Below are 15,047 nucleotides of genomic sequence, written 5' to 3'. Positions count from 1 at the left end.
AGAGGCAGAGAAAGACACGAAGAAGTCTTTACACGATGCTGTCATTAACCGTTTGTTGAGCATTTACTACGCTCGGGCTCGGTTAAGATTTGTACGAGTTGAGGGGCGCCTGGGTGGCTCAGTCCCTTAAGCGTCTGACCCTTGATCTCAGCTCGGGCCTTGATCTCAGGGTCTTGCGTTCAAGCCTTGCATGGGGCTCCGTGCTGGGCGTGGAGTCTACTTAAAAAAAAAATAATAAAAATAAAAAGGCTTTTTTGATTTGCCTCATTTCATCGCTCTTAGGTCCTTCCTTCTCACCAAGAACTCCTCACACGAAAAAACCTTACCGTTCCGGGGCGCCTGGCTGGCTCAGTCGGTCGAGTGTCCGACTTCGGCTCAGGCCGTGACCTCGCGGTTTGTGGGTTCGAGCCCCGCGTCGGGCTCTGTGCTGACAGCTAGGAGCCCGGAGCCTGTTTCGGATTCCGTGTCTCCCTCCCCTTCTCTGCCCCTCCCCCGCTCATGCTCTGTCAATAATAAATAAACACTAAAAAAAAAAACCCCAAACCAAACCCAAACAACTCTCAGGGCTTGCGCCACAAGTATTGGCTTCGAAATAGCCTTTTCCCAGCGTTCACTGCTACTGTGTAGAAATACAGCTCATTTTGTGTTCATTGGTTTTTGCATCCCGGCACCTTGCAACATGCGCGTTATCAGTTTCCAGTGGCCTCTGGGTGTGTGCCTTCCACGGGAAGTCAACTATGAGTATCCGGCTTTTACCTTACCGAAGGGCAAGGGTTTTTGAAGAGACGGGCTTTTTTTTTAATTAAAAAAAGTATTTATTTATTTATTTACTTATTTACTTAATGTGTTGTCAAATTGGTTAACATACAGCGTGTAAAGTGTGCTCTTGGTTTTCGGGGTAGATCCCTGTGGTTCATCGCTGAAGGCATGGTTTTTTTTTTTTTAACTTTTTTTTTTAATGTTTATTTATTTTTGAGAGAGAGAGACTGAGCACGAGAGGGGGAGGGGCAAAGAGAGAGAGGGAGACACAGAATCCGAAGCAGGCTCCGGGCTCCGAGCTGTCGGCGCAGAGCCCGACGTGGGGCTCGAACTCACGAACCGGGAGATCGTGACCTGAGCCGAAGGCGGACGCTTAACCGACTGAGCCCCCCCGCCTCCCCCAGGCTCCCCAACTTAATTTTCTGATTCAAAGTATGAGTTCAGCCAACTATGTCTGTGCACCGCATCGTGTCTACTGCCTGGTCATCGCGGATAATCAAGGAGGGGAGATTTTGCCACTTCGCCAGAGAGCATCTCGAATCTCCTGGGTCTTGTGTCGGGGAGGGACCCCCACACACCCCCTGTCGGCACCCACTGCCGTAACCGAAGCCTCACAGCCTCCAAAGCAGTGTGAGCAGACGCGGGCAGGCCCTTGAGAAGGCTTTCGCCATCGTCTGCCGACACGTCCCCATGTCCCCGTCACCTCTCCTCTGACCTGGCTGACATTCTGTAGATGTTGACTTGGCCCAAGAGGGTGGGGACGGGTGGCAAGTCAGGTCAAGGCCCAGGAAACCTGCTGGGGAGAAGCCCAGGGGCTGAGAGGGTGAGGGGGGGGGGAGGAGAGCAGAGAAGAGGAGGGAAGGGGAAGCGAGGGTCTGTGCAGGGCAGAGAGGTGGCAGAAACGGGAAGAGATCGTGGGAACGGGGACTAGTCTGATGGCCGAATGGTGAGCCCATCCGTTTCCTCGGTGCTCCCTGTAAATCAGGCTCTGTGCTGGGCGCGTAAATGGCACATTCCCTATGACCCACACCCACACACGCGGAGAGGGCGTGGTTGTCACCCAAAGTCTCATGGACGTCCAGCTGTCCGCATGTCGTATTCCGAATAGTCCGAGAAGCAGATGGGCTTGGTACAGTTTGCAGGCTGGCACGGGAGGTTAAGGGCTGTGCCCTCCAGCTGGGCAGCCGGGTGCTCGCTAGCCCCGCTCGGAGGCTTGCTGTCTCCCCGGAAAGGCACTTTGAATGATCCGATGTTTGCTGTGACCTCCTGTAGGCAAGGGATTAGGCTGCCTGCCTTAAAGGACCTTTTTCGTAAGGATATTAGAGCATGTACGGCAGCTGCTGTCCCGTGGGAAGTGCTGGGGGAAGGGGGGGCCCGCCTGTTCTGCCTTTGAGAGCACGAAATGCCAGTGCCTCAGTTTCCCCTTCTTTCTGCACGCCCCCCATCTCTCCCCTCTCTCCCCCTATGTCTTTCCATTTCTCTGCCCCTCAGTCTCCTTGCGGGGTCTCATTGTGTCCTTCTGTGTCCGTCCCTGTCAGCAGCTCTTTGGGAAGCAGGAGGGGGTTCATTATATCCTGGCAGTTGTGCCCCCCCTCCCCGCCTCCCCCCGCCATGCCAGTCTGTCACATGTCCCTCTAAATCCCCACTAATTCTCCCTATATTTTGCTGAGGCTGGCCTGGCCTAAGAGGATTGGAGCATTTGCTAAATAGAACAGGACGGGGTCAGAGAGCTGGCTCTGGGGAAGTGCAGGGGCCAGGGTGGCCACTGGGGGCAGCGGAGAAACTGGAGACAGGAGACAAGAGGGGGCACGTAATTGGAAGGATCTAGAGACCGTGGACCCCAAGTACAGACTTTCTAGATACTGACCCATCCATGAATGGACCCTTGATGTATGAGAAATTCCCAGCCTCTCCATCAACTAAAAACCCCCGAGGAAAAAGAAGAAATGTGAATCCTTCCTCACACCATACAGAATCAATTCTAGATGCATTAAAGAAGGGTGCCTGGGTGGATCAGTCAGTCGTGGGTCTGTCTTTGGCTCAGGTCATGATCTCATGGTTGGTGGGTCCGAGCCCTGCAGCTGGGTTCTGTGCTGACAGCTCGGAGCCCGGAGCCTGCTTCGGATTCTGCCTCCCTCTTTGTCTTTCTCCTGCTCGTGCTCTCTCTCTCAAAAACAAACATTAAAAAATAAAAAAGACCTAAATATGAGACAAAACTAAGAATATTTTAGAGAATAGAACAGTACCTTTATGACCAAGTGCTAGATAAAGGTTTCTTAAACAAGAAAGCAAAAATAAAAGGCATTATCTTGGAGCAGAAAAGTAACCCAAACCAAAGCAAACCCGAGCTATAGTCCAAGCAGTTCCCTGGGGACCTCAGACTTCGGTAAACCGTCTCCGGTTTGTGACAAGGTGAGGAGACACCCTGGAGGCCAGCTTTGATAAACTTTCCCATCAACTTGAAAATGAGGGTTGCCGGGGCGCCTGGGTGGCTCGGTGGGTTAAGCGTCCGACTTCGGCTCAGGTCACGATCTTATGGTCCGTGAGTTCGAGCCCCGCGTCGGGCTCTGTGCTGACAGCTCAGAGCCTGGAGCCTGCTTCAGATTCTGTGTCTCCTTCCCTCTCTCTCTCTCTCTGCCCCTCCCCTGCTCATGCTCTGTCTCTCTCTGTCTCAAAAATAAATGTTAAAAAAAAAAAAAGAAAGAAAATGAGGGTTGCCTTGTGAAAGGCATTGTTAATTTTTATTAAATAACTTTATTTTGCTTTACAGCGTTTGGATACACTGATGGCAAGCAAGGAAGAAGGAAGAAACTGGCCCGTAACAGATAACGAAAAGCACTGAAAATAGATGACATTAAAACTGAGAAATTTTTTGCGTAGGAGCAATATACAAATAGGAACAAATATTTGCGGTACATTAAATTGTCAACAAGGGTGGAAGCACAAATGGGTCAAAGACCAGGAAAAATGGGGCTCCTGGCCGGCTCAGCCAGGAGGGCACCGAGAGACTCTTGATCTCAGGGGTGGTGAGTTCGAGCCCACCCCTGGGACCCCACATAAATACTCACGTGTGCCCTACATGCTGCGGGGACACTCACAGCAGCGCCACGCGTGGGGGCCACCCAGGGAACAGGTGCCACCTCCACAGGTGGGATGGACCGAGGTGTGTTCCCGCCACAGGGGAGGGATCGGCTGCGCGGCCGGACCACCCCCCGCCCCCCAGCGACGTCCCCACCCACGTGGACGCGGGGTGGGCGGGCCCGGGACACCCTAGTCCCCTCTGGCTCCGCGGGAACTCGAGGACTTTTGGGGGGCAGATTCCCCTATAAATTCAGTAACGTCATGAGCTCCGAGTCGTCCTCTGCAGGGCCTTCTTCTTGGTACCTGGACATCACGGGGTCAGAGGGTCCCTCCAGGGGGTCTTGGGGTGAGAAGACCGCTGTGGAATTGGGGGCTAGCAAGGGGTCTGGCACAAAGTCCGCGCCAAAGGAGTTCTGAGGCCAGGCGGGGGCGGGGACGGACTCCTGGGAGCCCCGCTCTGAGGCCCACCAGGCCTGGTCCCGGCCGCAGGTGCCGGGCTCTGCTGCTGGGTGCATCCTCGAGGGGCCGTGCGGAGCGGGGCTGCAGACGCCTGGGGTCCCTGGGAACATGGGGCCAGCAGGGACAGGGGCAGGGAAAGGAGCAGGCACAGGAAAAGGGACAGGGACGGATTCGGGGACAGGGGCGGATTCGTCGACAGGGGCAGCGACAGAGCGGGAGTTGGGGGCTCCAGGGTCCCTTGGCGCCATGTGGGCTCCCCGACCTCGCCCTTTGGGCAGCCTGGAGTGCTTGGCCCGGCGGTTCTTGAACCACACCTGGAGGGACCGAGGGGACAAGGCGGAGGGGTAAACGGGCTAGGCAGGGGCACCTCCCGCCTCTGTCCCAGGTGTGGGGGGCTCAGGAGACAGGCAGCCGCAGAGCTCTCCCTAGGGCCCCCGGAGCCCAATTCAAGGTCCCACGAGGATGCGGGGGGGGGGGGGGGGCAGTGGGGGCGGGGCTTGGACACCCGCGAGCCCGGGGGCCAGGAAGGGGCCTGCCCCAGAGGGTCCCCCGCCTTCCCAGAGGCCCTGAGCTCTGGTGCCCCGACACCCAGCCAATCGTCAGTCTGGGAGGGCTCATGTTGGCTGGTTCGCCAGCACAGGGTGGCGGTGAGCCTGGGGTCCCGCCCTGAGTCCCCACAGGGGGCCCCTTGCTAGCCCTGACACCCAGGGGAGCCCTCGGACCCTCTGGCTTGTCTTCTCCCCTGTAGCCCGGGACAGACGGCAGGTGGTCCGGCCGGAGGAGTGCCACCTTCCTAGTGGACCCTGTGGCCAGTGGGGACGGAGGGGGCGGGGGTCCTACCTGCACTTGGTGCTCGTCCAGGTTGAGCCCGGCTGCCAGGGCCACGCGTTCCTGGTAGCTCGGGTACCGGTTGGCCCAGAAGTGTTTCTCCAGCTCCTGCAGCTGTTCCTTGAGGTACACGGTGCGCTTCTTCCGGGGCCTCGGGAGCGTTCGGGCTGATGGGGGGCCTGACCCGAGGAGAAACGGGCTCAGACAAGCCCCACAGACGGCCCCCCGCCCCCCAAAGACCCTCCCCCTGCCCGGGCCAGGCCCCGACGAGCAGGTGGGAGGCGCGGCTGTGCATGAGAGGTGGCAGCTGGACCCGACGCCCTGGGGTCGGGCCCTGGCTCTCGCGGTCCCGCCCAAGTCTCTGCGCCCTGTGTCGGGGCCTCAGCGGGCACATCTTTGAAATGGGCGCAGTGACGGCTGTCTTGTGATTCCAGCACCCACGGCCGCGGAAGGCAGGCAGGCTGAGCTCCCCAGGCCCAGCCAGGCCGCTGCCCCAGGCAGGCGGGCTCCCACCTCGCCTGGCCCCCCCAGCCCCTCCCATCCAGGGCCAGAGCCACCCTGACGCTGCTCACAGGGGGCGGCCGTGCACCAGGCCCTCTGTCCCGGCCCCACGAAGTCCCCACAGCCCGGTGCGGGACGCCCTCCCCAACACCGGGGGCCTCCCCTGGAGGCCCGGAGGCCTCCCCAGCCTCAGCCCCGGCCCCTGGCACAGGCCCAGGCGCACCCTCAGGGGAGCCTGGCTCTTGCATCCTGCCTGCTGGTCCGCCGCCTGCGTGTGGGGCCCTGCCCACCCCACGGGGGCCTTAAATCCCACCTGCCTGCCGTGCCCACCCGGACACACCCTGAGGGTCCTGGGACTCTCCCTCTCTCCCCACCCTCAGCCCCGCCCCCGGAGGAGTCCCAGGAGGGAGTAATCCTTTCCTTACTGAGCAGCTTCTGGATACCCAGGCCCTGGGCTGGGGGCTGGGGCCTCAGTGGCCAGACAGCCTTGGTCCCTCCCTCAGGGGGCTCTAGCCCAGGAAACCCCGCATTGCCCCCTGTGGGGGTCCCCAGCCCAGGAAAGGGCCCCTCCAGCCAGTGCCCCGGGCGTCGTCCCCTCCCCCCAGTCCTGGGGGCCCCTCCCCCGCCTACCTGTCCAGCCCCCTCCTCTCCCGCCTGGTCGGTCCAGCAGCCTCCCCGCTGTCCCCCAACACCACGCTCGCCCTCTGGTCCCTTCTCCGAGTCTCCCCCCAAGTCCTGGACGGGGCGGGTGCTCAGACACGTGGCCCTGGTGATGGCTCGGGGACTGTGCCGGTCTTCCTATGGGATGAAGGCCGATGGGAGAGCAGGTGGATGGCTGCCCCCGTGTCTTTGTGAATGCATGAGCTGGGGCTGCCTTAGGTGCTGGACTCAGGAGCTGGGGTCACAGGGGCCCAGCCCCCCCGCCCCCCCAGCTGCATAGACCCGCATCTAGACCTCAGGCTGAGCTCCTCGCTGGCCTGGGGTCTGCTCAGGACTCGAGTCCGGGAAGCACGCCGCTTACAAGCCTCAGTTCCCAGGCAGCGAGGGGCCTCTTACGATCATCAGTGCTAGATGAGGGTTAACTAGGCGATCGCGCACCGAGTCATAGGTGGCAGAGGGATCGCGTTGTTCGAGGTTGACCTCGCTCTCCTGAACGGCCCGAGCATCTCACGGTGCCATCACACCGTCAGTGCGCCCCCGTGCTCCTTCCTTTCCGGTAACATTCCGCCTTCACTAGACGTCGTTTCTCCTTCTTGGGCAAGTGAGAACACAGGGGTCACCAAGTCGCGGGCTCTGCAGTCAACGAGGGATCCTCTAGCAATGTCCTTGGTCTTTAAGATGTGCCCAGAGGCCGCCTTCTCTCTTACTTTAATTTTTATTTATTTTTTAAAGTTCACTTAATTTCTTTTTAAAAAATGAGGGGTGCCTGGGTGGCGCAGTCGGTGAAGCGTCCGACTTCAGCCAGGTCACGATCTCGCGGTCCGTGAGTTTGAGTTCGAGCCCCACGTCGGGCTCCGGGCTGATGGCTCAGAGCCTGGAGCCTGTTTCCGATTCTGTGTCTCCCTCTCTCTCTGCCCCTCCCCCGTTCATGCTCTGTCTCTCTCTGTCCCAAAAATAAATAAACGTTGAAAAAAAAAAAAGTTTAAAAAATGAGACAGTCAGCTGAGCGGTTGACTTCAGCTCAGGTCACGATCTCGCGGTTCAGGGGTTCGAGCCCCGCATTGGGCTCCACGCTGACCGTGCAGAGCCTGCTTGGGATTCTCTCTCTCTCTCTCTCTCTCTCTGCCCCTCCCCCACTCACCTTTTCTCTCAAAATTAAATGAGTGTACTGTTTTGTGGATGAGATTGGCAGAGATGGAGAAGAGGGGTCTTGCCTGGTGTTGGTGGGGGAGGGGATGGGGACTCTGACTTTCCCACGCTTTGATAGTGTAGGTTGGTTTTTGAAACAAATTTGTCCATGTCTGTCAACACCCCTCAGCAGAAGACCCTCAGACCTCAGCCGAGGACGCTGGAAACGCATCTGTTCTGTCCAGACCCTGGGTGACTCCGTGTCCCGAGGCAGGTCCCTCGTGGGTCAGGGCAGAGCCCAGCTGACCAGGCTAACAGCGCAAGGAGCCGGAGATTACGCAGAAGATCAAGCTCAAAACCGACTGAGCCACCCAGGGGCCCCAGATGTGACACTTTGTAAATACACTGGGGACACAACGGTGACCCGGAAAGCGATGCCCCTGCCCTCAGAGATTTTGCTGTGTGGCAACTGAGTTGCCCAACAGGGGCGTGAATGGAAGGACACGATCACCCATGCTGTGAAAATACGCATTTAAATACAGGAGAGTTATGGCACCACCGTTCAGAATAGCAAAAAAGTGGCAGCAGGTAGAAATGTCTGTCAACCGTGACTCAGTCGGTTAAGCGTCCGACTCTTGGTTTCGGCTCCGGTCGTGATCTCACGGTTTGTGAGTTCAAGCCCCATGTCAGGCTCTCTGCTGGCAGCCTGGAGCCTGCTTGGGATTCTGTCTCTGTTTCTCCCTCTCTGTCCCTCCCCTGTTTGCTCTCTACCTCTCTCTCTCTCTCTCTCAAAAATCAATAAAATAAACATGAAAAAAAAAAGAACATTCGAAATGTTGTCAACGGATGAAGGGATAAACACAACGCCGTAATATGCATATATTTACACAACGGAATATCATTTAACCGTAAAGGAAGGAAGGACGGACACATTCTACCCCGCGGATGAACCTTGCAAACATTACATTAAGTGAAAAAGCCAGACCCAAGAGGTCACAGAGGTGCGATTCCATTTACATGAAATGTGCAAGATAGAGAAATCCATCGAGACGCAAGGTAGATGAGAGGTTGCCGGGAACTGGGGGGTGGGGACCGTCGGGGGGCCACTGGGTTATAGGTACGAGGTTTCTATTTGGGGTAATGCAATGTCTTACATTAGTTCCGGTGATGTATGCACAACAACAAAAAACATTGAATTGCACACCTTAAATGGGTGAATTTTGTACGATGTGGATACGTTAATGAAATGTTTATTATATTGCCCCTGGTTCGATGCAGAGCTGAGTGACAGGTTTTATCGAGACCTAGTGGGGCGCAGGGCGGGCAACGCGGCTTTCTGTTGCCATCGCAGGAGTTGAGGTCGGTCAGAAAAGAATTTCTGGAGATTTTGGAGCCTGAATTGATGCCACTAAGGATGCGAGAAAGGATCGAATGAGCACAGTGCCCTTCTGCCTCAGTGGTTTGATCCTAAGAGGTTTATCCCGGGGAGAACGTTTGCCTGCTGTGAACACGCACAAATGTATCTATTTGCGATTTCAAGTAACTGAGTTAATTACATGAGTTCATGCCCGCGAAAAAGGGAATGATGAAAAAATTCTCCACAACCTCCGACCCGTGGAATGCTAATGAACAGTGAGAAGGAATCAGGGGTGGAACTTTTAGTAACGGTTGGTGATTTTTAGTGTATTTTTTATTTTGTTCGAGTGGTGGAGGTCTGTTTTCTCTTTGCAGAGTACGTGTGTCCCAAACATGGAGTCCTTGTTGGGATTTTAGTTTAGGTTAGTTTTTTGTTGTTGTTTTTTTGTTTTTTGTTCAGTTTAGTTTTTTTGTTTTCTGTTCAGTTTTTTTTTGTTTTTTTGTTTTTTGTTTAGTTGAGGTCTTTTTGTTTTTTTTTTGTTTTGTTTTGTTTTTTTTTTTGTTTTTTGTTTTTGCTATGGAGTCCTCTCTTCTAGAGTTGGAAAGGCATGAAGTTGATGACTAATAATAATATGTTAAATGATGGAACAAGCCTACAGTTGCTGACATCCAGTAATGTCTCAGGCACATTGTTCATTTTTGAGAATGCATGTACTTAAGCACACTGAAAAGATCAATATATATATATATCAATATATCAATATTGATATATATACCAATATACATATGATATATATATCAATATATATATTATATATCTATCTATATAACCAATATCAATTGATCAATATATCTATATGTATATCTATATAATATGTTGGCTGGCAACAGTAAGACACCCAGCAGTTGATCAATAACCCAGCGATTATGGAGAATGTCCAATGGTCATTTCCTCTCATTTCCACTTGTTATTATTATTATTTGTTTATTTTACAAGAAGAAAAAACAAGGAACATTCCTGGCTTCGGATGCTGCACAGGACACATCGATGCTTGGCCCTCTGTTCTTCTGAACCTTGACTCCTTGCAGGGCTGGGTGGAAACCCGTGGGTGCCGAGCCCCGCTGGGACAGCTGGGGGGGGGTGGGGCAAGAGTCCCTGGGGTTCCTCGTTGGGCTTCCCAGACTGCCATCCAATTCCCCGATGCAGACGGACGGACGGGGAGGTTGTCTGTAGCCCAGAATCTGCTTGGGCCACAAGGGAGGGAAGTGAGAAGGGAGTTGATGGAGGAGAACGGTGCTAAGAAGAAAGGATTAATCCATTTATCTTGATTCGGTTAGAACAGAAACAATGGCTTCCTCCCCAGCCGTTAATGCCTTATCTCTTCTGCAAGTCCCTTCCAGGCAAGCCCTGATTTTGGTCCACTCAGTGTGGTTGACTCACCCCTGCCTCCCGCCCCTAGGATGCTCCCAGATAGCCAGACACCTTCCTACTGTCTATGCAAAGAGAGGCCTCCCTCCCTGAGGGAGAGGGGGCCCAGGGTGGGGAGGTCCCCTGGGGAGGTCAGAGAAGAGCAAGCTGAACTTTGAGGACAACATTGGAGCGACGGGCAGAGGGGGTTGAGGGAGTTGGCCTCTGCCTTCTAGAACCTTCTGCCCTAACTTCCTGTGATGGCCATTCCTCTCTGTGTCTCGAGACTTCGCTCTCCGCTTCCTCTTTCGTGTCTGAAATACACTCCACCCTCATCCTTCGCGGCTTCCGTATTATACGTTTCCGCCGACTTGCTAAAACTTGTCACCCCCAAACGGGTCCTCCCCACGTGTTCCTGGTTGTTCCCAGACAAGTGCAGAGTGGTGACAAATTCGCGTGATGGACCTCGCGTTGTTTCCGGCTGCCTTTTCCTTTCAGCTCTTATACCGTAAACGAGTGTCCTTTGGAGGAATATTTAGCACCACATTTTGGGGGGGGGGTATTTTTATTGCTTTTAAAAATGGTGGTAAAATGGTAAAAAATGGGTGGCTCAGGTGGTGAAGCGTCTGACTCTTGAGCTCGGCTTATGGTTTGTGGGATCGAGCCCCGAGTCAGGCTCTGCACTGGCAGCAGGGAGCCTGCTTGGGATTCTCTCTCTCTCTATCTCTCTCTGCCCCTCCCCCACTCACCCTTTCTCTCTCTCAAAATAGATAAATGAAAAAAACAATCCCTCCCCCAAATTATGGTAAAATGTATCTGACATGATATCACTTTAACCGTTTGTAAATACACACTCCAGTGGCATTAAATGCAATCACAGTATTGTGTAACCGTCAGCACTGTCTGTCCTTAAAACTTTGTCATCATCCTGGGGCGCCTGGGTGGCTCCGTCGGTGAAGCGTCGGACTTCGGCTCAGGTCATGATCTCGCGGTCTGTGGGTTCGAGCCCTGCGTCGGGCTCTGTGCTGACAGCTCGGAGCCCGGAGCCCGCTTCGGATTCTCTGTCTCCCTTTCTCCCTGTCCCTTCCCTGCTCGCGCTCTGTCTCTCTCTCTCTCTCTCAAAAATAAATAAACATTTTTTAAAAACCCCAAAAAAACCTCGTCATCATCCCCGACAGAAACAAGAACTCCTCCTTCCGCCCTGCCCACAGCCCCTGGGACTCTCCAACCCATTTTCCATCCGTGTGAGTTTGACTAGGTACTTCATAGAGGTAGAATCATGTGATATTTGTCCTTCCGTGTCTGGCTTCTTCCGGAAGCGTTACATCTTCGATGTTCATCCATGGTGTCGTGTGTCCAAGCAGTTCGTTCCTTTTTTGGGGCCGGATAATATTCCACTGTATGGGTTGAGCACATTTGGTTTCCCCATTTACCTGTTGATGGACACTCGGGCTGCTTTCGGCGGCTGTGAACCGCGTGGCTGATCGGTGTGAGTGGCTGCTTTCGGCGTGGAATTGCTGGGTCCTTGTTAAACAAGGTGATATACCGATGAGTTGATGTGAAAATGGCCAGAGGGTCGCAGAAAAGGAAGGAACGGGACCAAATTTGCTAATTTGGTGTTTGAGGTGTCTTCATAGAACATAACTACTCACAGAATCACAGCAAAGCAGGTCAATAGTCAATTTGGGGAGGGGCGGGGCGCCTGGGTGGCTCAGTGGGTTAAGCGTCCGACTCTCGATCTCAGCTCAGGTCTTGATCTCACCGTCCTGAGTTCAAGCCCCGAGGTAGGCCCTGAGCTGGGCACGAAACCTACTCTAAAAAAAAAAAAAAAAAAGGTCAACTTCCAAATCTGAGCTTTACAGGAAGGGGCTCTGATAAGGACTGCAGTCTAATCTGGTGGGGGAGGCGTTCCAAAAATTCCCAGCAAAGTGCCGGGTACGTGGGTAGAACTGAAGCTTAATGCTGGTTCCCTCACCAGACAGCCGTCAGCCTCCTGATGTCCCACGCTGCCCTATTCAGAAGGTTCCAGAAAGAATGTGGTTTGTGAGTTCCTGGTGTCACCGGGAAGGACTTTTATCGGATGCTAAAAGCTACCGGCTCTTCTGCCCCGGAAACCCTTCCTTAGTCTAACCGCTGTCCGACCTGCTGTCTGTGAAGGAAGCTAAGGACAGCCAACATCCGTCCTGTAAAAATACGCATGCCAAGAACGAACGGTTCTGGAGGAGAAAATAGCATCCCTACGGAGAGGAGAGATCTGAAAATGTAGGCAGAAGCGATAGGTTCTATGGTGGCCACAGAGGTGAGAGCCAAAGGTGGAAAAACACTTTCCAGGCCTGGGGAGCAAGACGTCTCAGCTTCCAGGTGCCCTCCCTGCCCCCTCGCTGTCCCCCTCTCCCTGCCCCTGTCCCCTCCTGGGATCTCAGCGCGTGAGGTGAGAGGTCTCAGACCTCCTCGTGGGGTTTCAGGTAAGCAGAAGGAGTTTTTATTCTCTCTTGACAGTCTGTCCACTCCCCTCCCCTCCCCTAGAGCCTGTCACGTGTCTCCACGCCCCCCCCCCCCCAAATCTGATCTAATTCCCTCTCTGCTCTGCTGAGGCTGGTCTGGCCTAAGAGGATTGGAGCATTTGCTAAATGGAACCAGGACGGGGTCAGAGAGGCAGCTGTGGGGAGACCCCTCCCCCCCCCCCCCCCCCCCCGCCCCGGGGCCAGGACGGCCACAGGGGGGCAGCAGAGGAGATAAGGAGGCAGAGGAGCAGAGAAGGGGTGAGGGGAACAGAGCTAGCACCAGCCGGCTGTTTAGGAAACTACATTACAAGGGTTAAGAGGGTGCCCACACTGTCCATGTAGAAAATTTATCATGAACATATATCCTGGTTTCCTTTCCACCCTCCCTGCTCTGTCCCTTTGGAAGTGACAGGGGGTTCTGGAGACCGGGAAAAGGGGGTATAGGTGTGGAGGTCTGGGGGCGTCCGACCAGGGCCCTCAGAGATGACTTGGAATGTTCCAGAAGGGTCTGACCTGTCAGGAATCTACGCAGAGCCCTGAGGGTCTGCCCCCGACGTGAGGCCTCCGGCGGCTTTGGAGTGCCCGCGTAGGGCATTTCACGTAGAATTTTAAATACATTTTAAAGAAATGTATAAGTATTTAAAAATATTTTGAATTGTTTTTTAATTAAAAAAAATATTTACTTATTGTTGAGGGGGGGAGGGGCAGAGAGAGGGGGACCGAGGATCCGAAGCAGGCTCCGTGCTGTCAGCACAGAGCCCGATGTGGGGCCCCACTCGCGAACCGTGAGATCACGATCTGAGCTGAAGTTGGGCGCTCAACCAACCGAGCCACCCAGGCGCCCCCGCTTCTACCTGGGAGGTTTATTGCCCGTCACTTTAAGTCTTTGCTGATCCACCAATCAGGTCACCATGTCAGTCAATGAGACCTGGGGCTCGAACTCATGAACCGTGAAATCATGACCTGAGCTGAGGTGGGACGCTTAACCGACTGAGCCCCCCCGGGGGGCCCCACTGCCTGGCTTCCTTTGCTCAGTGTTAAGAGTTGTGAGATTCTTCTGTGTTTTGTGTGTGTTTTCTTTTGTGGGTCTCATGCATCGCTTTTGAGTTTGCAGAAAGGCCGCTCAAAGGGTGTCCCGGGGACCTCTGGGGTGGGGGGGGTCACCGAGACCCTACAGGGGGAGGCTCACCTGATCGAAAGTATTTTCATAATAACGCCAAGGGAGGATCAGCCCCTTTCATTCATTCTCTGGCCGGCCCACGGGGGGCTTCTCCAGAAGCTACAAGATGTGAGGCCCCCGAAGAACAGTCCTAATGAACAGAGAGGCCACGGTGGGGACCCGGCTGTCTTCTAGTTGGTCCAACGTTAAGGGGATTTGCAAGACCCTTACCCAGAGCCGCTCCTCTCCTGAACTTTTCTTGTTGCGGAAAATATGCTTATGTTTCCACTTCAAAATACATCGTTTTAGGGCGCCTGGGTGGCTCAGTCGGTTGAGCATCTAACTTCAGCTCAGCTCCTGGTCTCACGGTTCATGAGGTCGAGCCCCGCGTCAGGCTGTGCGCTGATGGCACAGAGCCTGCTTCGGGGACGCCTATCCGATTTGGGGCGCCAGGGTGGCTCAGTCGATTGAGCATCCGACTTCGGCTCAGGTCATGATCTCGCGGTCCGTGAGTTCGAGCCCCGCGTCGGGCTCTGTGCTGACCGCTCGGAGCCTGGAGTCTGCTTCGGATTCTGTGTGTGTGTCTCTCTCTCTGCCCCGCCCCCCTGCTCATGCTCTGTCTCTCTCTGTCTCAAAAATAAATAAAAACATTAAAAAAAAAATTTAAACCCGGACTCGTGTGGTTCGACATCAGTCCTGGCAAGACGCCCCCAGCTCAGCTGGGTTCACCCTCGCTTTGCATCCCTGGTGGCTCCCCTGTCCAGTGGGGGGCGAGGAGTTGGGGTGGATGTCACCTTGCCCGACGTGAGACTCGGAGAAAACCTGGCTTTGTGGGGACAGTTAGATCCTGAGCCGGTGAATTCGGCAATAATGCGATCCCTGAAGCATCGTGCATATCCCCGAACACCGTGGGGCACTCCAAAGTCTGACCTCCCCGATTCCTGCTGAAACCACAGGCCCGTGGCCCTGTCGGTGAAACCACACCCCACCTCTGCCCTGTGTGTGTGGATCCACCTGTCTCTGCCCCTCTGCCACTCACTCGGCCCTCCATCCGTCCCTTTACTGAGCACCCACCGTGTGCTGGGACTGTTCCAGGCACCGAGAATACAGCTGAGAACCAGGCAGACAAGGTCCCAGGCCTCCCCGGGGCTCAGGTCCTGCGAGGGGCGGAGGAGAAACAAGACGGGAGTAAGCGTTTTGCGGA

General features: G+C 54.9%; 1 protein-coding gene across 1 annotated transcript; it reads right to left on the bottom strand.

Annotated features, from left to right (window-relative positions):
* Positions 1-3,915: 3,915 nt before the first annotated feature.
* On the bottom strand, positions 3,916-6,851 carry LOC101092810 (tetrapeptide repeat homeobox 1). Its single transcript, XM_045046933.1, has 5 exons — positions 6,813-6,851; positions 6,259-6,426; positions 5,942-5,945; positions 5,140-5,495; positions 3,916-4,613 (listed from the first exon to the last, which is right to left on the bottom strand). The coding sequence occupies exons 1-5, from the start codon at positions 6,849-6,851 to the stop codon at positions 4,083-4,085; spliced, it is 1,098 nt and encodes a 365-aa protein (XP_044902868.1). The 3' UTR covers positions 3,916-4,082.
* Positions 6,852-15,047: the final 8,196 nt, after the last annotated feature.

Source organism: Felis catus, chromosome E2 (genome assembly GCF_018350175.1).
Source record: "Felis catus isolate Fca126 chromosome E2, F.catus_Fca126_mat1.0, whole genome shotgun sequence".
Lineage (NCBI taxonomy): Eukaryota > Metazoa > Chordata > Mammalia > Carnivora > Felidae > Felis > Felis catus.
Note: the sequence above shows the minus strand (reverse complement) of the source record. Positions and strands in the feature narration are given on the sequence as shown.

Coding starts and splice junctions, on each gene's coding strand:
- LOC101092810 (XM_045046933.1), bottom strand. CDS start 6,851: ATGTTACCGGAAAGGAAGGAGCACGGGGGCGCACTGACG. Junction 6,427..6,812: donor AGCACGGGGGCGCACTGACG/GTGTGATGGCAC, acceptor TTCATCCCATAG/GAAGACCGGCACAGTCCCCG. Junction 4,614..5,139: donor TGGACGAGCACCAAGTGCAG/GTAGGACCCCCG, acceptor CGGTCCCTCCAG/GTGTGGTTCAAGAACCGCCG.